At 40.8% G+C, this 24,674-nt stretch overlaps 2 protein-coding genes across 8 annotated transcripts in view; one reads left to right on the plus strand and one right to left on the minus strand.

Annotated features, from left to right (window-relative positions):
• Positions 1–24,674, plus strand: part of Naa35 (N-alpha-acetyltransferase 35, NatC auxiliary subunit) — a 95,777-nt gene that overhangs the window by 52,606 nt on the left and 18,497 nt on the right. For 2 of the 6 annotated variants that reach the window (XM_048331556.1, XM_048331548.1), the window contains 5 exons: positions 2,180–2,316; positions 3,518–3,585; positions 5,307–5,447; positions 6,163–6,285; positions 9,406–10,429. In XM_048331556.1, coding sequence (XP_048187513.1) covers positions 2,180–2,316; positions 3,518–3,585; positions 5,307–5,447; positions 6,163–6,285; positions 9,406–9,636 — 700 coding nt within the window. In that variant the 3' untranslated portion in view covers positions 9,637–10,429. Of the gene's footprint in view, positions 1–2,179; positions 2,317–3,517; positions 3,586–5,306; positions 5,465–5,838; positions 6,122–6,162; positions 6,286–9,405; positions 10,430–22,551; positions 23,836–24,674 lie in introns of those variants that run through there. The other 4 variants (XM_048331573.1, XM_048331576.1, XM_048331564.1 and 1 more) reach the window with 4 other exon arrangements.
• Golm1 (golgi membrane protein 1) overlaps positions 11,981–24,674 on the minus strand; it is a 54,479-nt gene continuing 41,785 nt past the window's right edge. For both annotated transcript variants that reach the window (XM_048331599.1, XM_048331591.1), the window contains 5 exons: positions 20,891–21,020; positions 16,226–16,379; positions 15,418–15,675; positions 14,064–14,174; positions 11,981–12,194 (listed from right to left, as the gene is read on the minus strand). In XM_048331599.1, coding sequence (XP_048187556.1) covers positions 12,118–12,194; positions 14,064–14,174; positions 15,418–15,675; positions 16,226–16,379; positions 20,891–21,020 — 730 coding nt within the window. In that variant the 3' untranslated portion in view covers positions 11,981–12,117. The remainder of the gene's footprint in view (positions 12,195–14,063; positions 14,175–15,417; positions 15,676–16,225; positions 16,380–20,890; positions 21,021–24,674) is intronic.

Below are 24,674 nucleotides of genomic sequence, written 5' to 3' on the forward strand. Positions count from 1 at the left end.
TTGCAACAGCTAAAGAGAAACTTTTCTTCTTCATTTCTCAGATCAAAATATAATTTTCATATGCCTTTTTACACCAAGAAGTAGAATTTTATTTCAACCAATTAATGACAAAGTAGCATTACAAATACATTCATAAGCCGGTTCTTTTCTTCTTAGCAGAAGAAACTTTAATTGTTGTCTATAAATAGTCTGTGACTTTCATATTAGTTCTGAACTGCTTTTTGGGTTCAAAATTACATATTGGTTGCCTGCAGAATAATCTTGTTGTTCATGAATATGATTCCTGATTGTGTGTATGCCCTTTAAAAATCATCAGCAGACACAGTGGTTCTTAAATGGTAACATTCCGTAGAATCGTCTACTGGGCATATTCCCTGTTGTCAACCCCTGGGTTAGTAGATGTACTGTGAGACCGTCATTTCCATTTCTAACTACGTCCCAGGTGGTGCTGCTATCAGCCTGTGGATGACAGTTTGAGAATAAGTGATACTATCAGTGTTCTCACTCTCCTTAAATGTGGTTGTGTATGAATTTTAATACAGCATTTAATAAAAGTGGTTGAAGAATCTGATGTTTGAGAGGACAGCCCTGAATCCTGTCATCTCTTCACTCATCTGACCCTAGGTTATAGAAGGTCCAAATATAAAAGGCATTATGAGTTGCCTATCAAAATCCTTTACTGAATGAAAATACAAATTACAGACCTTCCCTACCACATTTGCAGTGTGGTAAGGAAAAATAATAGGTGCTTTTCTTTTCTTTGCCAGTCCTGGGGCTTGAACTCAGGGCCTGAGCACTGTCCTTGGCTTCCTTTTGCTCAAGGCTAGCACTCTGCCACTTGAGCCACAGCGCCACTTCTGGCCTTTTCTGTATATGTGGTGCTGAGGAATTGAACCTAGGGCTTCATGTATATGAGGCAAGCACTCTTGCCACTAGGTCATATTCCCAGCCCAGGCCATGTTCCCAGCCTGTGGTGCTTTTCTTAAACTCAGTGCCAAGCATATTGTCTCCATACGACATTGCATGCTTTTTATGAGAAAAAAATGTATCTTGCTTTTTACCTTAGCTGTCCTGTTTTGTTTCAAAGTATAGCATTTAAGGCATTCTAATGATATCTTTTGACTAGTGTTTATTTTGCTTTAAAATATCCTGTTCTGTATGTGTTTATGTGCCTTATATCTTTGTGGAAATTTTAGAAATAGGTATCATTATAGATCACAAAATCTCTTGCAAATCTTTATTAGTTTTCATTCAATATAGTAATGGTCCTTAATTTTACTTTTCACTGATTATATTATAAAACGTATGTATTTATCTCTTAAATTTGAACTGCTTTATTGGCTTAGCCAATTGTAATGTTGATAAAATGTCTGAAAATTATCTAGTAGAATGTTCTATTTTGCATTTTTTATTGAGCAAGTACAAGTAAATTATAACTTTGAATGTTCTTATTTATTTTTTATTTTTTGGCCAGTCCTGGGCCTTGAACTCAGGGCCTGAGCACTGTCCCTGGCTTCTTTTTGCTCAAGGCCAGCACTCTACCTCTTGAGCCACAGCGCCACTTCTGGCCATCTTCTGTATATGTGGTGCTGAGGAATCGAACCCAGGGCTTCCTGTATGTGAGGCGAGCACTCTACCCACTAGGCCATATTCCCAGCCCCTGAATGTTCTTATTTTTAAGACTAGTTTGACATAATGCCATTAAGAGTTTTGATGTTTTTTTTAAATAATTTTTAAGTTATTTGCTTTAGTTTTTTATTAATACGTACACACACAGAGAACTTGCATAAATAGACTTAAGTGATAAGTGTCCTGATAGTAAAAGGTTTGGTTTCATGGGCATTTGTTTAGTTTATATGTATGTTTATCATTACCAAAAAAGTCTTTTGAAATGTGTAAAATGTAGAAAGGAAAAGCTAATTGCTTTAATACTCATTTTTTTATAAGATACTCTGATTATCAAGTTAGATAAATTTTTTTAAACCTCAGAACATTATAAAACTATCCACTTGGAGATGATGGTGTAGCAGAGCATGTGCTTATTAGAATGCCTGAGACCTTACATCCAATAACTAGTGCCAAAAAGAAAATAACATTATACCTTGTGACTAATATATATAGTGTTGATAAAGCTGTCTCTTTAGACATCTACCACTTGCTAATACTTTTTACCTGTTAGGTATCTCTCTGAATTCCTTTATGCATGGTTGATGTCAACACTGAGTCGTGCTGATGGGTCTCAAATGGCAGAAGAAAGGATAATGGAAGAGCAACAGAAAGGCCGTAGCAGTAAAAAAACAAAGAAAAAAAAGAAAGGTACTGTGGACTATGTTTGTGTGTGTGCCTGTTTAGATTGGGTCTCCCTATGTAGCTCAGGTTAACCTCACACTCATGGCCCTCCTGCCTAAAAAGTGCTAGAAATGGAGGTATGTACTACCCTAGCTAGTTCTGTGGACTTTTACACTTAGAAAATAAAGAACATTACGTTGCATTTTGCTTTGACAAACAGATGGAGAGCTCTTCATGAATTGTAATAAGTGAGTTAATGTTTACATTTTAGTTCTTGTTTGCTATCCCTTCAGAAATTAGAAGGTACAGAAACTTGAGTTCTAGTATTGGTGAGACAGCCTTTGGTTCCTGTCCTAACTTTTCTTTACTGTTCCATATATCTGACCATCTCAGATCCAGAAGTAGCCTGTGGTGTAGACAAAACAGATGAGGGAAATTAAAAGGCATCCACTGTTCTTTTACAGTGTGCTGTGGCTCAGGGGAGAAGTTACTGCATAACTAACATAGTAGGTGTGGGAAGGTAATCACAGCTCCTGAGAGATCTGGTCCAGAAACCATAAGGAAAAAAGAGATTGTCAAAGGACGATGCCATTGGTCACTTAGAGAACCGTAGTATAGATGTTACTATATTTATTATAAAGTACTTTGGGTGGATATTTTTGAGAGAATAGAATGACTGTTTGTGGGTTTCCTATATATACTAGGTTAAGTTGCTATATACTGAAGTGAATTCAGAAAAGTTTAAATTTCTAACTGGAATTTTATAGTATTAGCTACTTAGGGAACATAATATTGTTTAGCTTTTCAGTTCTATTTTATCATTTGTAGATTTCACCAAAGCTCAGGTGGTAGGAGTGAACTGCATTTTACATTTTAGTGAATAATCTGGAAGATTTATTTATTTCATGCTGGTCCTGGAGTTTGAACTCAGAGCCTGGATACTGCTTGTGAGCTATTTTGCTGTAGTTTAGCACTCTACCACTGGAGCCACAGCTTTTCTTTTGTTTTTTTGTTTGTTTGTTTTTAAGTGGTTAGTTGGAGATAAGAATCTCAGGAACTTTCTGCCTGAGCTGGCTTGGAACTTGACCCTCAGATCTCAGCTTCCTGAGTAGCTAGGATTACAGATGTGAGTCACCAGCACCCAACAGATATCTTAAAAATTAGTTTTTCTTTTGCAAAAATTTAAGAGGGTAGGGAGAGTAAATATGGAATATTTTTGTCTCTACAGTTCGCCCATTGAGCCGTGAGATCACAATGAGCCAAGCCTATCAGAACATGTGTGCTGGAATGTTTAAGGTAAGTCATTAAAATGAAACCCCACTTGCTATCTAACTATATTATGCAGTATATTTTATGAACGTTTTCCCCATGATTCTATCAGATTCTGTTGTTACCTTTGTTTTCTTCCTATCTGCTTAAAGCCTTTTTCAATTGCCTTTTTCAATTCTAGTTGTTTTCAACAAGCACTTGAACCTTGCTGTGTGTCACATTCTTTGTACTGAATACATCGCACACATGCCTAGTTAATGCCACACAAGCCATATGACATATGTGTGACGTGGGCAGTAAAAGAGCTACTTCTGATAAATAGTTAGGATTGTTGAAGATGTGGAATTTGTGTGTTTAAAGGTCTGTATTAGGAAGGGAATAGACCCTACAATGAGAGGCTTAACTGAAGTAGGCCATTTCTAAGAGATAGTAAGGACTAATTTTTAAGTTGCACTAGGCATGTCAAGAAGTTCTTTGAAATGATTATAGCATATTAAATCCATAAAGCAAAAAGAGGATGCTTAAGAAACAAGGCCTATGGGGCTGGGAATATGGCCTAGTGGCAAGAGCGCTTGCCTCCTACACATGAAGCTCTTGGTTCGATTCCCCAGCACCACATATATGGAAAACGGCCATCAGGGACGCTGTGGCTCAGGTGGCAGAGTGCTAGCCTTGAGCCGGAAGAAGCCAGGGACAGTGCTCAGGCCCTGAGTCCAAGCCCTAGGACTGGCCAAAAAAATCAAGGCCTGTGCTCATGAAAATTACATGCTATTTGTTTCTTTTATTTGAAGCTTTTACTTGAAGTAGTTGCAAAAGTGTGAAACATGAAAGAAAGACGTGCATGTGGTGTAATTGTACTTTGGCAATAATACTATGGAACTTAAGATTTTTTTTTTTGAATAAAACATAGCACAGGGCTGGGAATATGGTCTAGTGGTAAGGTGCTCGTCTCATATACATGAAGCCCTGGGTTCGATTCCTCAGCACCACATATATAGAAAAATCTGGAAGTGGCGCTGTGGCTCAAGTGGTAGAGTGCTAGCCTTGAGCAAAAAGAAGCCAGAGACAGTTCTCAGGCCCTGAGTTTCAAGCCCCAGGCCTGGCAAAAAAACAAAACAAAAAAATAGCACATAAAAAAATTAATACTGGGCTGAGACTATGGCCTAGTGGCAGAGTGCTTGCCTACCATGCATGAAGCCCTAGGTTCGATTCCTCAATACCACATAAACAGAAAAAACCAGAAATGGTGCTGTGGCTCAAATGGTACAGTGCTATCTTTGAGCACAAAGAGACTCAGGGACAGGACCCAGGCCCTGAGTTCAAGCTGGCAAAAAAGTTCAGGACTGGCAAAAAAAGAGAGAAAGAAGCACACACACACACACACCACCACCACCACCACCACCACCACCACCACCACCCAACTGGGTGCCTTGGCTCACACCTGTAATCCTAGCTATTCAGGAGTCTGAGATCTAAGTTCACTGTCAACGTAGGCAGGAAAGTCCATGAGACTGCATTGTGGCTTAAGTGGTAGAGGGTAGCCTTGAACTGAAGAGTTCATGGACAGCAACCAGGCCCAGAGTTCGAGCTCCATGATCAACAAAAAAATAATACTAAGAGGTGATTTTTTCTCTTCTGTTTCTAAGGCATTTTTCAACTCTTTATATATCAGGGAATTGATTTGTTTTCAAGTCTACATTAGTGATAACTTTTGCATGTTTTCCTTTTCTTATTCCATGTTCCTTTAGACCATGGTAGCATTTGACATGGATGGCAAAGTGCGCAAACCCAAATTTGAGCTTGATAGTGAACAAGTGCGGTATGAGCATAGGTTTGCTCCGTTCAATAGTGTGATGACACCACCACCAGTGCACTATCTACAATTCAAGGTGAGCCCCTCAGGAAGGTTGTTATTTTCTTTTCATGGTCCAAAAGACAAATGTATTTAAAACAAAGGTGACATGGTATAGGAAGGTGGGAGGGAGCAAGGTAGGAAGGAAAGGAAGGGGAAAGAAAAGACAATTCTGACATTAAAAACATAGGGATCATTTCAAATTTTAAAACTTAAACAGAAGGCAGTGAAGGAAGCTATGTCTCACCCATATACAAATTGCCGACCTCAACCAATTATTTACATCCAAGCCTTACAAAATAGCTTTTCAGGTCAGCACTTAAGCCAGTTTGTTTAGTTTTTGTTACAAAAAATATATTAAAGCTACAAACTTCACATTTTTAAATTGTACATCAGCAACAGCATTTAAGTTTTTATTTTTCAGGAAGGTTATTTGAAGGTCCTCTTAGAGATGTGCTATTTGTACCCAGCCAGCCATCTTGTTAAACTAGATAGTCAGACTTGCTGGTTATTAAGTAACAATTTTAGAGTGAAAATATTTTGCTTCATTAGGTGTACTTCTCATATTAGCAATTATTTAAATTATGAGACTGAGTGTTGAGACTGGAATGCTACATAAAAAGTAGGAAGGTGAGCGAAGTATTTGCTTCAATATCTTTATATGAATAGTCAATATAGAGTTCTATGATTAAAAAGGTACTCTTGAGTTTCTGTGTTAAGCATATTGAATAATAATCTTCCTTCCTTTTAAGGAAATGTCTGATCTCAATAAATATAGCCCTCCTCCTCAGTCTCCAGAGCTGTATGTGGCAGCTAGTAAGCACTTTCAACAGGCAAAAATAATATTGGAAAATATTCCCAGCCCAGACCATGAGGTAAGCCTAGATTCACTGTACCTCCAGGGGATAAGCTTAGCAGCAAGTATTAGATTAGCATTAATTATAATAGCGAACTTCACATTATTAGTAAATGGAGGCTGTTATGTTTTTGCTGAGGATTTCAAATAGTTTTGCTAACCTGTTTTAAATCTTAAATATAAAACATTTTGTTCAACTGCATCATTTAAAGGTTTACTTTAAACCTTTTGTTTTCGAAAGTTTGCTTTAGAAAACTGCATTATTTTAGTAATTGCTATAGCCCTAATTTTGTTGAAATGTTCATTTTATAGATTTACCTATAATCTACGTATACTGTTTGGAGACAATGTGTTTATTATTAACAGCTTCCTTACAGGGATAATGTAGCAGTATCTACCAAAAATCACAAATGCTTAGGCTCAGCAGTTCTGCTTCTGGGGATTTATCTTATAGATTCAAATACACACATAGGAAAATTAGAGAAGTGACGGCTATATAAAGGTATGCACTTTGTTGGGCTCTCTAATAGCAAAAATGTAATAGCAATTCTAGTGTTCATCACCAGTGGACTGATAGAAATTATGGTAAATCTGTTTTGTGTATTGTTCTTTAGGGTATAATAAATTTTAAAATTGTCTTGATAATTTCCCCAAACAGTGTATAGTCTACTGCCTTTTCAAAAAAGGGGGGTGGGGACACAAAGAAAAGTGCATTATTCAAGATTTACTCATATTAGTCTATGTCTTGAAGGATACAGAATGATGTGTTTGCTTCTTGGGAGGGGAGCTGAGGGTCTTGGAGAATAGCAATAGGAAAGAGACTTTATATACCATATATAGGCTGTCTAATAAATATATTAATGTAAAAGTTTAAAGGAAGTACCTGGAAATAGATGTTATTTTTCATTTAGTGAAAATGTAATTTATTCAATGAAGATTTGTTGAAAACCTACAATATCCCTAGCAGAAAATAACTGACATGGAAGGGGGAAGGAGGCCCTGGGTTGCAGACTGTAATTAAATACATTATGTAGTACATTAGGTCATTGCACATGAACAAAAAACAAAGCAGGGATGGGAAATGCTATAGGAGGTGAAGGGAATTCACACGTGTACACAGTGTTTGTGTTGGCCCTTAAGCCCAGAGCTCTGTGAATGCTTATACAAGCACTCTACCAGACATATCCTAAACCTAGGTATTTTAAGTGATTTTCGAATTAAGCCTAGGTAAAGAACCAAATCCCACGTTAACTCAGTGATGGACCCTTTTGAGTAGAGCCATCTATAAACTGACACACAAGGGACATGAGTGTCCCTGGAGTATTTGGAGAACTCGGAGGGACAGGTGCAATAGAGCGAGGAAAGCAACACAATTATTATCAGGGTCCTGGGCAAAGGAAAGATCATGTCTTCATTTTAAAGGAGGGCTGTGGCACATTGTTGGAAATAGACTGTATCAGGATAAAGGGTGGAATCCAGGGAGCCAGTCAGGGAGTTAATAACAGCTCTAATCCAGTTGGGAGATGATGGTAGTAATGGAGGTAATGAAAAGCGATTGCTACCAGGTGCCAGTGGCTGATACCTTAATCCTAGCTACTCGGGGCTTAGATCTGAGGCTCATGGTTCAGAGCCAGCCCAGGCAGGAAAGTGTGAGATTCCTCACTACCAAAAAAGCAGGAAATCGAGCTGTGGCTCAAAGTGGTAGAGTGCTAGCCTTGAGCACAAAAGCCTCAGGGATAGTGCCCAGGCCCTGTGTTCAAGCTCCAGAACTGATGTGTGTGTGTGTGCACGCACGCGCGCACACACACACTAATTTCCTTTATATTTGAAGACCAACTCTTTTAGACTGATGGATAGGTTAGCTATAGGATGGGAGCGCAGTCAGGATGCCTTGAAGGTTTTGTCTGAGCAGGTAGAAAACTGCCAGTGGAGCAGGAGCAGGTGGCAGGCAGGGCTGGATTCAGTTTTGGACATGTTACATTTTGGTGCCCATTGGATGTTTAAAAATAGAGTTGTTCCCTAGGCAGGTGGATGTTGGACCTGAGGTTGAAGATGCAGCCCTGGGCTGTGGTAATGTGCATTTCCAGAGAGGCTGCAGAGGAATCTTAAGCATAGTCCTGTTATTACTCATATGTTCAAATGAAGCTTTTTAGACAAATGTTAGAAATGACAGTTACTACTTCTAGGGCACGTACTGCCTACCAGCCATGGTCCAAGCTCTTAGTACAGTCATGTAATACATATACGATCAGAAATGCCTTGTTAGGCTATATTGCATAACATCACTGTATACGGCTCTGCATGGTATCTAGTGAGCACTGTATTTGGGAACAGACTGAAGTGTTATTATGAAGCACATTACAGTCTACGTTAACTCATTTAATCCTTACAACTAATCTCGCTAGGATAGGTTATCTTCATTCGTATAGATGGTGAAACTGAGAGCAGAGATTAGAGACATTGCAGAGGGTTCACAGCGAGTCAGTGGCAAGGCTGAGATTAGAAAACACACAGCCTGACTGCAAGACTTATGCTCCAAACACTGTACTGCACTACTATAGAGGATTGGACAGCTTAATGTTCTTTTGTTTTCATGGAAACAAATTAGAGTAGCTCTTGCAAGGTTTCAGCTGACTGGAGAAAGTCTCTGTTATTAGAAGTATCATATGTAAAGTCAGGTGACAAGTACATTTCTTTTTGGATAGTGTTGCCCCTTTCTTTGCTCTCTCCCAGCTTTTCCTCCTGTCCCCACCCACAAGTTTTCTTGTTAATTTGGTCCTGTGGATGGATCTTTTTCTACTTCAATGATAGTCATCTGTTTGCTAAAGTCTAGGAGAGGTAAAGGTGTCATTTGAAGGCCTAGAAACTACTCTGGGCAGTTCAGGTTTTGAGTGATAATTAGGATGGCTGACCTATTTTCTGGAAGTTTTTGAGCTGTATGTAATAAATGGACATTTTGATATGTTGGTAGCAAATATGCATGTAAGACATTTCTTATAAATATTTTTATAAGTATCATGTAAGCTGCCTTTATTTGATTAAAAACGTCAACACATTATTATGCAAAGTTCCTATATGTATCTATCATATAAATTTTGACTGTGCATCTTATGACAGCTTAATGGTGTTCATATTTTAGGTCAATAGAATTTTAAAGGTTGCCAAACCCAACTTTGTGGTTATGAAGTTATTGGCAGGAGGTCACAAAAAAGAGTCAAAGGTAAATACATTGTGTGGAAAATATTGTGATGTGTGGAAAATCATTTTGAAAACTCATGTTTTGAGTAAGATGTACAAGTGTTACAGAATAAGTTCAGCAACAGAAAACTTGCCATGTTGTCAAGAGATACTTTGTGACTTAAGTTGTTAGTTTGCATCCCCCTTCCCATGTAAATTACTGTCTATAATTTGGGAAACAGTATGTACAAAGACAGATTTGTGGGAGAAGTAGGTAGTATTTTTCTGCCTTTGAGAAAGTCAGTACTTTAACAGAAGATCACTTTTTTCTTTAGATTTTCCTCCGTAGAACTGCTATATCAGCATATTTAACAGAGATCGATGTCCTGCAAAACAGCCAGCCAAAACATTGTTTCTTATGTGGGGATTTACTCTCACTGTTCTTTGGCTGTCCCTTCTTTTGTTCCCTTTAGTAATGGCTCTCATGTCATTACTTGGTGCTATCAGTGACCCTGAAATCAAAGTTTTGTCTACTGATCTACTTTCCTGTAATTTATTTCCATTTTCCTTTTAACTCTTTGAGAAGTTAATTCAGTATGTTTTTCTGATGACCTTCATAAACCAGAAACAAGTTAATTGATTTTTCTTTCTTCAGGCTTTTTTACTTCTTTGTAGTAATACAAAGTCTTTTTGAAAACAAACTCTAAAGTAGTGTCTACCGTGTTTATTGTCTGAACTCCTGCAGACATATAACTTTGTGATTTTCTTTACAGGTTCCTCCAGAATTTGATTTCTCTGTTCACAAATATTTCCCTGTTGTGAAACTTGTTTGAGAGACTGAAAAGGTAACCATTAAGGGGTGGAAATCATGTTCAGATTCCACTCTTAAGGAAACATCCATCTTAGTACATATATGTGAAGTGGAATGGATTTCTTGGATAACAACTCCATTAAAAGGAAAACTTTGTTTGACAGCCTTACATTGACATTAGTGAAAACTGCTGTTTTAAAGTGGTTTATTAGTTCCATGGTTGAAACTGGTCTTAATGAATGCATTGATGAGTGTTACATGGCTTTACTACATATTTAATCAAACCATTTTTTATGAATGATTGAGTGAAAATAGTGTTTGTAAAGGTTAATAAATTTCTTGACCAAAAAAAAAAAATAAGAAAAACAGTACCATTCTGTTGATACAAGCTAAGAATCACAGATGTTTAACTTATACCATTTCAGCAGTTTACAAAGAAATTATCTGCCAGGCCCTGTGGCTCAGGCCTGTAATCCTATCTACTCAAGAGTCTGAGATCTGAGGGTAATGGTTTAAAGCTAGCCTAGGTGGGAAAAGTCTGTGAGACACTCACTTCCACTTTACCAAAAAAAAGCCAGAAGTATAGTTGTGGCTCAAGTGGTAGCCTGCTAGCTTTGAGCAAAAGAGCCCAGTGGCAGCCCCCAGGCCCTGAGTTTGTCTTAAAGCTGGCACACATGCAAAGTTTTACACAAAAGAAGTTTCAAATTACAGGATTTCTAAGATATCAAGGGAACATAAGCACATGGGGATTGTAGTTTTACATGACATTGCATAGAATATATGAATATCCTTTTAAAAACTCCTGTTACTTTTGGCACTTGAAAGATTAATCATTGTTGGGCACTGGTGTCTTGACATCTGTAATCCTAAGCTGCTGAGGAGGGTGAGAGCTGAAACTACCAAAAAGCTAGTAGAGTTGTGGCTCAAGTTGTAGATTGCTAGCCCTGAGCAAAAGCTCAGGGACAGGACTTAGGCCCTGATGAGTTCATGCCCGGGACCAATACACATACACACACACAAGATTGAACATTATTATGGCTGCTGACATAAGAATGTATAGATGATAAATTTTAGGCCTTAAATGTGGCGTGCTCAATCTGGTTCCCATGAAATAAATTCAAGAGCTGGGTCTGGTTCAGTATTTTCTAGCTCTGAAAAACTGACTTCTCAGTGCTGGATGTCAGAGGCCCCAACTTAAGTCACACTTGATGTCATTAACTCCCTGCATGTAACCTTCAACAAGTAACTTTTTTCTTTACTAATAAAGTGAAGGTCTATTCCAACATTTGCCTTGCAAGTGCTGGTCCTCCCTGCCCATGCTCTGCCGTGGACATGTCTGGAGCCAGCACCTTATGTTAGAAGTCTAAAAGCCAGTCACTGCAATAGCAGAGACCAAGATGATTCACTTTGCTCATGAATATGAAGCATAGTTAAAAAATAAATGAAGTCAGTTTGGTATAATGCAAGTAGTCTCTTTAAGGTCCTTGCACATATGGAGGACTCCAGAGGAAACCCATAGAGTTCTCTGTGTAGCTAATTTCTCCTTCATATCAGAGGAGCTCTATTTTAGGCTGCTGTTCCCTCCCCCTACTTACAGTATATACCAGAATAAAGAAGTGGTAAAGTCACTCACCATTACTGGAAAAACTTTTAGCCAAAAAAGTGTCACCAATTTTGACATATTTGAAAGTACCATCAAAAACATCTGACAGATTTGGTTTTTTCCTAAAGTACATACTAAACCACAATAATCATCTTTAGGTATACATTTTGTAGCACATTTCACAGTTCTGAGTACTGAGTTACTCGTGTTTTTGTAGTTTTGTCTCTTCAGTTCTGCCACGATATAATTCCAGTTTTGATTTAGAGTGTATGATTCTGTCTTTCATGCTGATAAAGTAAACTTATGGTATCCCTCTTCCGATCTTCAGCATTAAAAACTAAAAAGAAAAAAGAGAAACCATAGTACTATATATCAACTTTTTTTTTACATAGTAATATTAGGTTTTGAGTTCAGGACTGTGCCTAGCCAGTACTCTATACCATTTGAGCTATATGTCCCCACCCCACTTCTGCTTTTATTTTATGCGCAGGGTCTCATTTTTGCTGGAGGCTATCTGAAGACTGATCTTTCTTAGATATGCTTCCTGTGTAGCTGGGATGACAGACACACACCACCACGCCCAACTTTTTAAGATGCAGTCATGAACTTTTTGCCTTGAAGCATGATCATTCCAGTCTCCACCCCTACAGTATGTGATATACACCACAACTGGACTTCAACATTATTTGGGCTATACTGCCATTACATAAGAGGTTAACAGAGAACCAAGGTGAAGGGCAAATGGAAACTCACTGATTTTTCAAGTCTAAATTTAAAATGTAATTTTTATAATTATTAAATACTAAACTGGGAATGATGGCTCATTCAAGTAATTGTAGCTATTCAGAAGGCTGAGATCAGAGAAAGTACTATTCAAGACCAGTTTGGGCAGACACGTTTACAAAGGCCATCCTCTCAGCCAGTGGCAGCTGAACATGATCACCAACGCTATATGGAATGCATAAGTAGGATGCAATTTAGGCTGACCAGAGCAAAATGCAAGCCCCTATTTGAAAAACAAAGCAAAAAGAGCTGAAGGTGTTGGCTTGAGTACCTGCGTAGCAAGGGCAAAGCCTTAAGTTAAAAAACCCCAGTACTATTAAACACACACACGCATGCATTTGAAACATTAAGGATTGTTCTAATGATTACAAATGAAGGTATCTGCAGACGTCTGAAGATAGCAAGGCTTTCTTTTCTCCTCACAGTTCCCAAAGGTGAGGGACACAAAAATTCAGACTCTTGTCTATTTAGGCAGATAATCCCCACATAGAACCAAAATCCCAAAGCTGCTTCTCCCTGGTTTAAAGGGAATGGTGTATAAGCTTACAAAGAAAATGTTCTCTAGAAAGTCTAGTATTTGTACTACACAGTGTTAAACACAAGATGAATGCATGCTTAAAGAACCAACAAAAACTAAACATTTAAAGAGGGTCTGAGCCATGGTTCCCTTAATTCCAATGGCAAATGACAATCATGTGAGGTACAGTGTCACCAAGACTGTCAATTACTTATCTCCCTTGACCAGTACTAGGGTTAGATGTGTCAGGGCCTCACACTTGCTCTGTTGGTGCTCTATCATTTGAGCCATACCTCCAGCCCTGCTTTTTGCTGGTTATTTTGGAGATGAATACTTGCTCTGAACTGCAATAAAGGGGGTTGTAGAGTGTGGTAGAATACTTGTCTAGCAACTATGACAAGTATTAGGTCCTCAGTTCAACCCCTAGCACCATTCATTACAAGTGGGAAAAAAGAAAAGGACAGATGGGGATAAAGCACAGAATCCAGAAGAAGATTGAGGAAATGGTTTGCAGCCCAAGGAGGCAGGAATGGGGAATTTTTTTTAAGTGTCAAGAGATAGGAGTGGACTGAGAAGACCTGCTAGCAATAAGCTGAAGAAGGAACAATGTTCAGGATTCTGGCCAGGGTCTAGCCTTACAGGATAGTAATGAAAGCTGTAGAACTGAGGTACAGCTTAAACTAATGGCAGAGAAAGTGAGGGGGCGGTGTGGATTAGCAAAAGTGGGACCCAACGTATCTTTCAACCAGTGCCAAGTGCATCTCTGCCCTTAGGGTGTTCCACCACCCTACTGCTTTCAAAGGCTACTCAAGAAAAATCTGGAAATGCAGGACTACACTATTATCGACAGACAGTCCAAGTGAAGGAGCAGAAATAGGCACCCACCATCTCCAGCAGTGTGCTTACCATCTGAGTTCTTGTCATTCCCTGCAAGGGCGGCCTGCTTGTCTCTTTCAGATTCTCCCTCATTTTCTTCCACATTGTACTCATTCTCTCCTGGTTTGGGTGCTTTTTTCCCTGTTAAATTAGATGAAACATAAAGCCACTTCATTCCTCTTGATACCACAGGAACACCAGCATATCTGCAGCTGAGTGTTAACCTAATCATCCATTACACGTCCACAAAGAGACTTGCTTCCAGTACAAGTGCCATGCAGAAGTGCTCTACTTCAAGTGTAGCTCTTGAGATGGGGGGGAGGGGGCGGCTCAAAATGGCCTAGCACAGAAGACCCTGAGTAGGTTTGAACAGACCCAGCACCACAAAATAAACTCAAAAACTAAAAAGAAAAAAATTTCCTTTTTAACAGTCTAGGTCAAATAAAAGCCATTAGTTTTCTAGGAAACAACAGGTCTCTAGTTAATAAATAGTGTCTCCTTAGAAGGGCTTACTGATGTCAAGGCAGAATGGAGGTGCTATTGTGAACCAAAGATTAAACTGTCCCTTATCTATATAAAACTGACTCAGGCTGGGATGTAGCTCAGTGGCAAAGCCTAGCAAGTGCAATCTTCACTACCAAAAGAATAAAGAGGCCCAAAAGAAAATTAGTGCAGAATGTAAGAACCACCAAAAAGGGGTTAATAAACATTTCATATCTGTAATAGGTAGAAAAAAGCCTTTAGAAGCATGCCTGGAAACATCTGCTCTGGGTTTATTCTTCAAATGAGATCATTACACGCATCTAAAAGCAGATCCTATGGACCTTATGCTGCCCAGGCCCACTTCTGTACTTCCACACTGCCCTGGACAGGCAATATGAGAGCCAATGGATGCGTCATAAAGTGCTCCAGGCCCAGATGGAATGCAAAGTTCTTAACAGATTTAAGACACTGAATTATATCCCAGAATACTCTGCAGGTCTTACATTCCCACTATTAAATGACAAAGTGGGGCTCTTTTTTTCTGTGTTCAAAGATATACAAACTTCCATCTCCCCAATCACTTCCCTCCATGCTTTTATTTGCCAGGCACAGATACCACACATGGGGTGGCAATAAAAGTACAGGCAAGGGGTAGCCTGCCTATTTTGAGACATTTTCTGTTAAGTCTCCAGCTCAACATTCTAGACTTGTAAAGTCCTCTGAACTTCCTGTTGGCATTCATTTCTTCTGAAAGCTAAAGCTGGTGTGCACTGCCCTTCCTTCCTGCCTCCCACTTAATACATGTAGACAAAAATAAACTGCCCTGCAGTGAAATTCAAGGGGACACTTCCAGTACTTAGGAGATGAGTCGGGGTACAGAGGATCGCAGAGCCCCGCGTACCTTCCTCCGAAGCATCCTGCTCTTCCCCGTCTCGGATAACCAGCTGCTCCCGCTCAGGATCCTCAGGATCCTCAGGCTCCTGGTCTGCAGGCCTTGCCAGCAGTGCGGCTGGTGCCTGAGTAGTTGGGCCAAGTTTGCCAGCTCCCACAAAGCCGGCACCAAGCCTGCCTGCCGCAGCCTGTGGTTGGCCTGGATCCTGGGGCAGCCCCAGACTGTCTCTCTGAGGCTCGATGATATCCTGGATCTCGTTGGTGTCATCTGTACACAGAACAGTTAGCTGGGGCGTCAGCAGCACTTTAATTGAAAACAATGCTCCTGAGTGTGGGGTGTGGAGCTGGTGAGACTTGGTCTGTATGTTACAGCTTGTCTTCACAATAAGAGAAAAACAGTGTCCAAAAGTGATCTGGACTCAAGTATTTGACAGGCTGCAAGGGGAGGAGGCTGTGGTGCACAGCTTTGCAGGCCGCTGAGACACATCTTGGGAAGCAGGCCACGTGACCACCCAGGAGGAAGGCTCTAGGCTCCTTCCCTGTCTCATGTTGCCACAATCCTCTGCTTTCACAGCTGCTAACCAACAAGACGATTGGCTTAAAAGGATATTTTGTCAGTAGGAGAAGGAGCTCTATAGCAACCCACTGGAGGTAGGTGCTCAGAGAACACACCTGCACTCACCAGCCCCAGTGCTGACTCCGAGCTGCCTCTGGTCCCTCTGCCCTGAGTAGCTATAGGGAGCATAGGGCATGTCCAGCCACTGCTTGTAAGATGTGAGAGGATGTGAATAGGAAAGTGATTGCCAGGTGCCACTTACCTTTCTTCCCTCCCTTCAAGTCCAAAACCACCTCAGAATTGGGGGTTGATGGAGATCTGACACTGTTAGGCACATGTCCTTTTCTTTGTGGCACTTGGGCCGGTGGCTGGCCTGCTTCTTGCAGTCTGGGCTGGGACTCACTGAGAATGTGGAGCTGAAACAAGCACAGGATGGCCAGGGTAGGACTCTGTGACCAAAACTTCTTAAGTACTTCTTCGCCCAACACCATCAGTGTACCATCACACCCTCCTACAACCTCACAGCGTGAAAAACCTCCATCTACCCTGTTTGTGGTATTTATGTCAACAGACTTGAGGTTTTAAGTCCAGATCTTGCAGAAGTGCTTTCAATACTATGATTAAAAACTAGTCAGAAAAGTGAACAATGAAAGAGACAAACTACCATAAACTAGCTAGACTGAACAAACAGCTATAGAACATGCAACAAGAGAAGAATGTATGTTGGTATGCACATGGACCCCCTCCACTGGTACAACAAAGGGTGGGCTGCACAGCAAGCTGCAATGAATTTAAATGACACAAGTCATAAAAAGAATGAAATGAAAACTAAATCAGTAACAATAAAGCCTGAGAAACCTATAACATGGAAATTAAACAGCATTCTTTAACCAATGGATCAAACAAGAAACCACAAAGCAATTGAGAAAAATACTTGGAGGCAAATCAAAATAGTAACACATCATACCCAAACCAGCTAAAGCAGTGTGTAGAGAGCCATTTTGTACATTTTAACACTCATTAAAAGAAGTCCTCAATAGTACCTTGAAAGTTGTCATGTGGCCTAACAAGGATAAAGCCATGACACCCATCAATTCTTGGAGCTCTAGAAGCAAAGCCTTGCCTCTAAGATTGGAGACAGCAGAACCTGGGAGGCACAGTTTACAGAGGAGAGAATTCCAGCAGATTCTACTGGGTGCACTAGAGTTGGGGTGGGGAAATTGTAATTTACAACCTGCAGACACCTCACTTAGGACAAGCCTGAGCTAAAAACTTCCAAGAGACCCAGTTATAGAAGCCCCCCCACATTAACCTTCAGCTCACCAACTTCTTACAGTAAACTGAACAATCACTTCTGGTTCTTTGTAGCAGTAGGAAGAGAAAGAACCATTTAGAAATAAGCCAGAGAACACTCATTCTCCTTTAACAAGGTGTTCACTAAGCTGCAGGGTTGATTATCAGGCTAACAGACCTAAAGATAGGTAAATACCCAGCTCTCATTTTGACCATCCCCCACAGGTGTGGGAGGGGGATATACTTAGAAATTATCTTGAGGTGTGAGGGGAGGATAATAGTAGCTCATTAAATAACTGAAGTTTGCTCCTAGGACCACAGAGTACTTCCCATTTCCATTTTCTAAAGGCCTATTTATAACAGCTTCTCTTAACCAGTACCTCATGTCCAGCTGTCGAGAGACCATTTAAAGGCATTCTGCAAGAAAGAAAGAAAGAAAAACTGGAGAGTACATCAGACCAGACATGGCAGAGATGTTAGATTTCCCCAGAGCAGTAACTTAAAACAACTTGGATTAATATGCTAAAGACTCTATGAGAAAGTAGGCATCATGGAAGAATAGACATAATGCCTATATTCTGCCTATAATAGGCAGAGCGATGGAAATTTTAAGGGATGCCAGAGATCAAAACCACTAAAAGGAAGAAAATCAAAGCTTTGATGTGCATATTACTGGACTACACACAGCTGAACAGATTCTCTGAGGTCAAGGATATTTAAACAAAAACCTACATAAAAAGAATTAAATAACAGAGTAACCAAGCACCATGAGACAACTACAGATGGTTTTAAAAGTATGCACAACATGAATACCAAAAGAAAAAAAAACCAAAAATTCAAAACAAAAGAACAGGAATTTCCGCAAAATAGATGTCAAAAGCCAAAACAAGTCCAGAAAACTCACACAACAGCAAGCAGGAAAAATCCAAGAAAGCTACACCTAAGCATACCATTTCCAAACTACAGAAAAGAATCAAAGAATATTCAGAGATAATAAATTTCAAAAACCCAACTATATCACGGAAGAAAACGTGACAAAAAACTCAGATGAAATGGACCCATTTCTTAAAAGATACAATCTGTTCAAATTTAGACCCAAGATGAGATACATTATTTGTGGAAATGGAGGTGAGGTAGAACGCCAGCTTTAAATGAAAAAAGCAAGAGCTTGGGGCCCTGAGTTCAAATGCCATGGCATGCGCACACACACACACACACACACACACAAATCTCTAAATAGTCCCAGGACTATTATAGAAATTAAGTCAGTAATCATATCTACAAAACTGACAGCCCTGGGCTGGGAATATGAAGCCCTGGGTTCGATTCCTCAGCACCATATATACAGACAAAGCTGGAAGTGGCGCTGTGGCTCAAGTGGTAGAGTGCTAGCCTTGAGCAAAAAGACAGTGCTCTGACCCTGAGTTCAAGTCCCAGGACTGGCAAAAAACAAAACTGACAGCCCTGGACCCAAGTGTGTTCACTAGTGAATTTTAACCAACACTTAAATTATACCAACTCAACACTGTTTCAGAAGAAAAATGCACACTATTATTCAAAGCTAGGATTATACCAAAACTAGCAGCAGAAAATATCTTTAGGGCCGTGAAAATTACTGCATCTGATACTACAGAAATGCATATGCATGGTACTGGCATTATACACGGTCCAAACACCACCACAAGTACACCCTACCCTATCTATGGATTTGCTAATTATGTTTCAGTGTCATTTCACCACTGTGACAAATGTACCATGATGGTGGAAGATAAAGGAAATCTCTGTACCTTCCTTTCAAATGATTTTGCTGTGAACCTTAAAAAAAAAACAAAACTGCTTAAATGTGTAATCTGTCACCTTAAGGTATTTTTTTTAAAAGTATGGAAACAAAAGAAGTAAACCTCTTTGGGGATGTGAGTGGGGGTGAGGTAACAGAGGGGGTGAGACTGTTCGAATACAGGGTATGTGGAGATTTGACAGTGGTATCCCCTCATAACTAACATGTCAATAATTTTAAAAAGAATTAAGAATCATTAAAAAAAGAACTAGCTGAATGAACCTAAAGGAAGGAAATATGGAAATTAATGAAATAGAGAAAAGTAATATAGAAAGTTAATGAAACTAATAGTTTTTTGAAAAGATGAACAAAACTGGGAAGCTCTAAGCTAGATTAATAAAGAAAAAAGACTCAATTTACTCAAAAAAATGAAGCTGATTTTAGGCATGGTGGTTCATGCCTATAATTCTAGCTCCTTGGGAGGTAACTGAAGGGAGACTGGTTCAATGACAGCCTGGGCATAAGAGTCCATTACTCTCCATCTCAATCAGTAGCTGGGTACCCAGCTCCGGGAGGGAAGCACGATAGCTTGGTGCAGGGGAACATAACTGCCCGTCCCAGTGACACAGGGAAGCCTAGGTAGAAAGCTGTAAGCCCAGACATAAACAGTCCAGGCCAGCCAGGGGAAAAAAGTTAATGAGACCCTATATCCACAGAAAAAGCTAGAAGTGCTGGGCATCGGTGGCTCATGCCTGTAATCCTACTCAGGAGCCTTAGATCTGAGGACCACTGTTCAAAAAAGGGAGCTGTGGCTCAAATAGTAGAGTGCTAGCCATAAGCCAAAAAGCTCAAAGACAGTGTTCAAGTACTAAGTTCAAGATCTAGGACTGGCAGGGGAATTTTAAAAAAGGAAGAAAACAGAAAAGGCTGGAAGTGCTGGTATTGCACCTGCCATCCTAGCTGTGGAGGGAAGTAAAATAGGAAAAGCATGGTCCAGGTTAGCCAGGGCAAAAAAAGAGAAGACCCTATCTCAGAAATCACCAGAACAAAAAAGGCTGGAGGCCTGGATGAGTGGAGGGCAGTGTCTGCCCAACATGCATGAGACCCCAAAACAAGCCCTAATACTAAAAAAATAATAAACTCAGAACACAGAGTTATGAAACTCAGAGCTAGGAACTATAAAACCCCTAGAGGGAGACAGGAATACATCCTATAGACTTGTGTTTCTTAGATATGACACCAAGAGCAATAAAAGAAATGCAGTGGATTTCGTCTAATTAAAAACTCTGTTTTAATATGTATTATTGAGGAAAGGCAACTACAATCCAGATTTAGAAAAAATCCTGCAAACCATACATCCAATACCATATATTTTTATGTACTTAGAATATGTAAAAAGGGTCTTAACAGACACCATAATCCAAATGACCAGTAAAAATCATGAAAAGATGCCCAGTATCAGTTAATAGGGAAATGCAAACTGAAACGGTAATGTGCTATTTATTACCCCACACCTATGTGGAGAACTATACCGCAAAGATAAACAGTAGAAAAAGCTGATGAGGATGTAAAGAAACAGGCCTTAGAAGCTGCTGGTAGGAATGTTAAAAGAATATGACCACCATGAAAACAGTCTAGAAGTTTCTCAGCCGGTTAAATACATATTACTAAATGATCAGTACCATATAGTCTAGCAATACAGGTATTAACCAGGAGAAATGAAAATACATACACACACAAAACCTTATCCATCCCAGAACCAAGCTTTGCTCTATTGTGCCTGGGAGAACCAAGACCAGGGTAGTTGGCTCGAAAGGAGGCACTAGGAAAGCCTGCACAGGAAGGGCCCTCGATTACCTGTGGATTTTGGTCTTTCTTTTCACCCAGGTCCCTGGAAGCTGCAGCTTCTTTTCTCTTTTTGGCAATCTCTTCTCTCTGCTCTTCACACTGCTCCTTCACCTCTTTCACTTGGTTGATACACTGGCTCCTTGGTGAGAGAAAGCAGAAGGATGGACATGTGTGTGGGATGTGTCTGTACCTAGTGACTCCCTGTGGGAATCGCCCTCAGTGACAGACCCTGACTCTCCCTTTCCTGCTCTGGGCACTTTGCTCTAAACAGGGAATTAGGACAAGTAATTGCTGGCTGGAAAAATACCAATTAACTCGCCAAAGATTTATTACAGTGTTCTGAAAGAGATAAACTGCACAGATTACAAAAAAAAAAAAGAAAGAAAATGTTTAAAATCATCAGCTGGAAGCCGGGCACTGGTGGCTTACACCTGTAATCCTAGCTACTCAGGAGGCAGAAATCTGAGGATCACGATCTAAAGCCAGTCTGGTCAGGGAAGTCTGTGAGACTTTTATCTCTAATTAATCACCAGGAAAACCAGAAGTGAGACTGTGGCTCAAAGTGGTAGACTAGCACTAGCCTTGAGCAAAAAGGAACTTAGTGCCCAGGTCCTGAGTTCAAACCCCACAATCGACAAAAACAAACTGTGGGGTCATGGTAAACCACACCTGTAATCCTAGCGAATCAAGAGGTTGAGATCTGAGGAGCAAGGTTCAAAGTCAGCTGGTGTAGGAAAGTCCTTGAGACTCTTACCTCCAAAAAGTTGGAAGTAGAGTTGTGGTTCAAGTGGTAGAGTGCTAGCATTGAGCAAACAAGCTCAGGGACAGTGCCTATGTCCTGAGGTCAAGCCCCAGGACCAGCACACACACACAAAATACTAGTTTTGGCACTAGCTACTAGCACAGAGCTCCTAAATGAAGCGTTGAGATGTCCTGTCTCTGAGAAGTTTTTCTCATTCAAAGTGAACTCTGTACCAGGCCTGAGCTTATGCAGAGGAGATGACACGGGGTGGGCTGGGGACAACGGGTTTTTCTGCTCTGGCTACACCCTTTCAGGATGGGACCGACTGCCAGGGTTGCAGAAGGACTGGAGATTGAGTTCAGTTGTGTGATTTGGTGAATGCGGATGCACTGAGTGGGTAGCATGTTGTCTCTATGAGATCTGAAGCTCCTGTCCGTCCCTCCCACCACCACACCAATGCCTACAGTTGGCTGTTCCTGAAGTGCAGCCTTTGTAATAAAACCATGGTACTTAGTATAGCTGTACTGAGCTCTGTAACTCAGGCTGGCAGATTAGCAAACTTGAGAGTGTGGCAGGTAGCCCTGCATTTGCAGCCATCAAGCCTACGTGTGGTGATCACCCAAGACCCATGGCTGCATGTAGACGGAGAGTCTTGTGGACTTGAGCCCTTTAACCTAGGTCTGCTCTAACTGGGTGGCAACAAAACTAAACGTGGCTGGAGGATGCACATGTGAGAGATTTACTGTGGGATGAACTCAAGAGGCTTGGGCCTTCCACCTGGAAGAGTTGTTCAGCAAGTGTCAGAGCTATCTCTGTTGTTGCTTTGCAGACGGGGATGCTACAGAGGTGGCCTGCTGGCAGATCTGCCAGCCTGCCAGGACTAGAAGACAGACTCAAGTTTCCCACTTTGCCATGTTCTCTCCCACAGGGCTGGCCACCTTATCTGAGTTGCAGGCTGGGCTCTGGGAAGAGGCCAGCATGAGTACCACCCTCAACCTCTAACTTGGAACATACTCAAAGCACCACCCTGACACCACATAACACACACAAGGGGATCTGGAGCTGGAGAAGCAATGAAGCACAGCATTCCTTATCTCAGCTGAAAGAGCAAATGAAAACTTTACTTAAATAACTCCCAACAAACCCACAGCCACAGATGGTAGACAAGCATACAGGGGCTTCAAAACAGAGAGGCAGCAGCTTCCTGAGGAGCTGACAGCACAGATTATCCACCATGCCTGGACCTTTCAGCCTACAAAGAAGAAACACTGGTTCACTTGCTCTCAACCTGCCAAGTTAAGCACCAAGGGCCTCTCTCTCAGCAGTGTGAATGAAGTCAGTTGCTCACATTCCATTTCTGTAGCAGTAAATGGAACTCAGTACAAAGTTGAAGGCTTGAGACACAGGTTATGCAGATTGTGTTACTTCCTGGGAGCCCCAGGTAGTCCATTTCCTACATGTACACACTGAATATCTCAGCATTAATTGGGACTGAACTGTAGGCACATAGAGGACTTGGCTCAATTGTTGACTTCACTACCATTAGGATTCCTGGGCTTAATCCAGGACCCTATCAAGGTGGGTGATCTCATTGTCCAGGACACTGACCACCCCTCTGAGTATAGCTACTACATTTGCAAACTTTCCTCATGTGTGCAGATGACACTGTGAGTAGTTCATCTCCTGAGCTGACTCTAGGGAGAAAGATGAATGAATGCATGATCATGTAGTAATGTCTGCACAGATGAAGAAGGAAAAGTGGGAATGTGTGCTGCCTGATGACCCAGCAAAAACAAGACTTGTGGAAGCTAGACCTTTCTACTGGCTTCTGTGGTCTCTTCACTGCCTTCTAGAAAAGATTAACCAGACAAAGTGAGGTAATGGTAGTATGCAATTATGCCTGAAGGGCCTATTAATTCTTATAAACAGAATGCATAACTGTGTATCCACATGTGAGTTTGCTAACCAAGTATCAAGACGTTTTCCTCAAATTCTCAGAAGGGGTCTGTCATCCAAAGTGAAGGACAGCTAGCTCTTTCCAGCTTCCAACACTCCACAAACAACATCCAGAAAAATTCCTGCATCTGAACAGGGCTCTGGACACAACTAGTAAGACAGATGGAGTCAGCCAAAAAAGCTGTCAGTGGAGGCCCTCCATCCCACTGCCCACTGCCTGATCACCCTGTTCTGGTTGGTTTCCAGCTAAGTCAACACCTTCTGGGTCAACATTAACTGAGGCCATTAATGTTTCCATCTCAATCCATAAAAGAAAAAATTAGCATTAAGATATGTCTTAAGAATGAATGTGGGGGGACTGGGAATATGGCCTACTGGCAAGAGTGCTTGCCTTGTATACATGAAGCCCTGGGTTCAATTCCTCAGCACCACATAAATAGAAAAGGCCAGAAGTGGCACTGTGGCTCAAGTTGGCAGAGTGCTAGCCTTGAGCAAAAGGAAGCCAGGAACAGTACTCAGGTCCTGAGTTCAAGCCCCAGGACTGGCAAAAAAAAAAAAAAAGAATGAAAGCTAGTAAAACTAACATAGTTCATTTTTGGGTAAATCCAATTCCTTAGTAACCTAACTTGGATTTTTAAAAATACAATTTTAATGCTATTAGGTATTACATACAGAGGGGTTAGCATTTCCTAAGTCAGGTAGTAAGTACATTCCTTTTTTTTCTGCCATTCCTGGGGCTTGAACTCAGGGCCTGGTACTGTTCCTGAGCCTCTTTGTGCTCAAGGTCCCACAGCACCACTTCTGGCTTTTTTGAGTACTTTATTGGAGGTAAGCATCTCACCACTTTTCTGCCTGGGCTGGCTTCAAACTGCAATCCTCAGATCTCAGCCTCCTGAGTAGCTAGGATTTCTTTTCTTGATCAGTGTCACCAATGTTCACCTTCTCCCATTTTCTCCTCCCATTCCTGCCCCTAAGTTGCACAGGTCATTTTCCACATAGTGTAGACTGAGTCACTACTGTCCTTCTCTCTACTTACCTGACACCATAACACCTCCCCTCCAAGTTGACAAAAATGCCCGCTGCCATTGCCAAAGG

This window comes from Perognathus longimembris, chromosome 1 (genome assembly GCF_023159225.1).
Source record: "Perognathus longimembris pacificus isolate PPM17 chromosome 1, ASM2315922v1, whole genome shotgun sequence".
Classification (NCBI taxonomy): domain Eukaryota; kingdom Metazoa; phylum Chordata; class Mammalia; order Rodentia; family Heteromyidae; genus Perognathus; species Perognathus longimembris.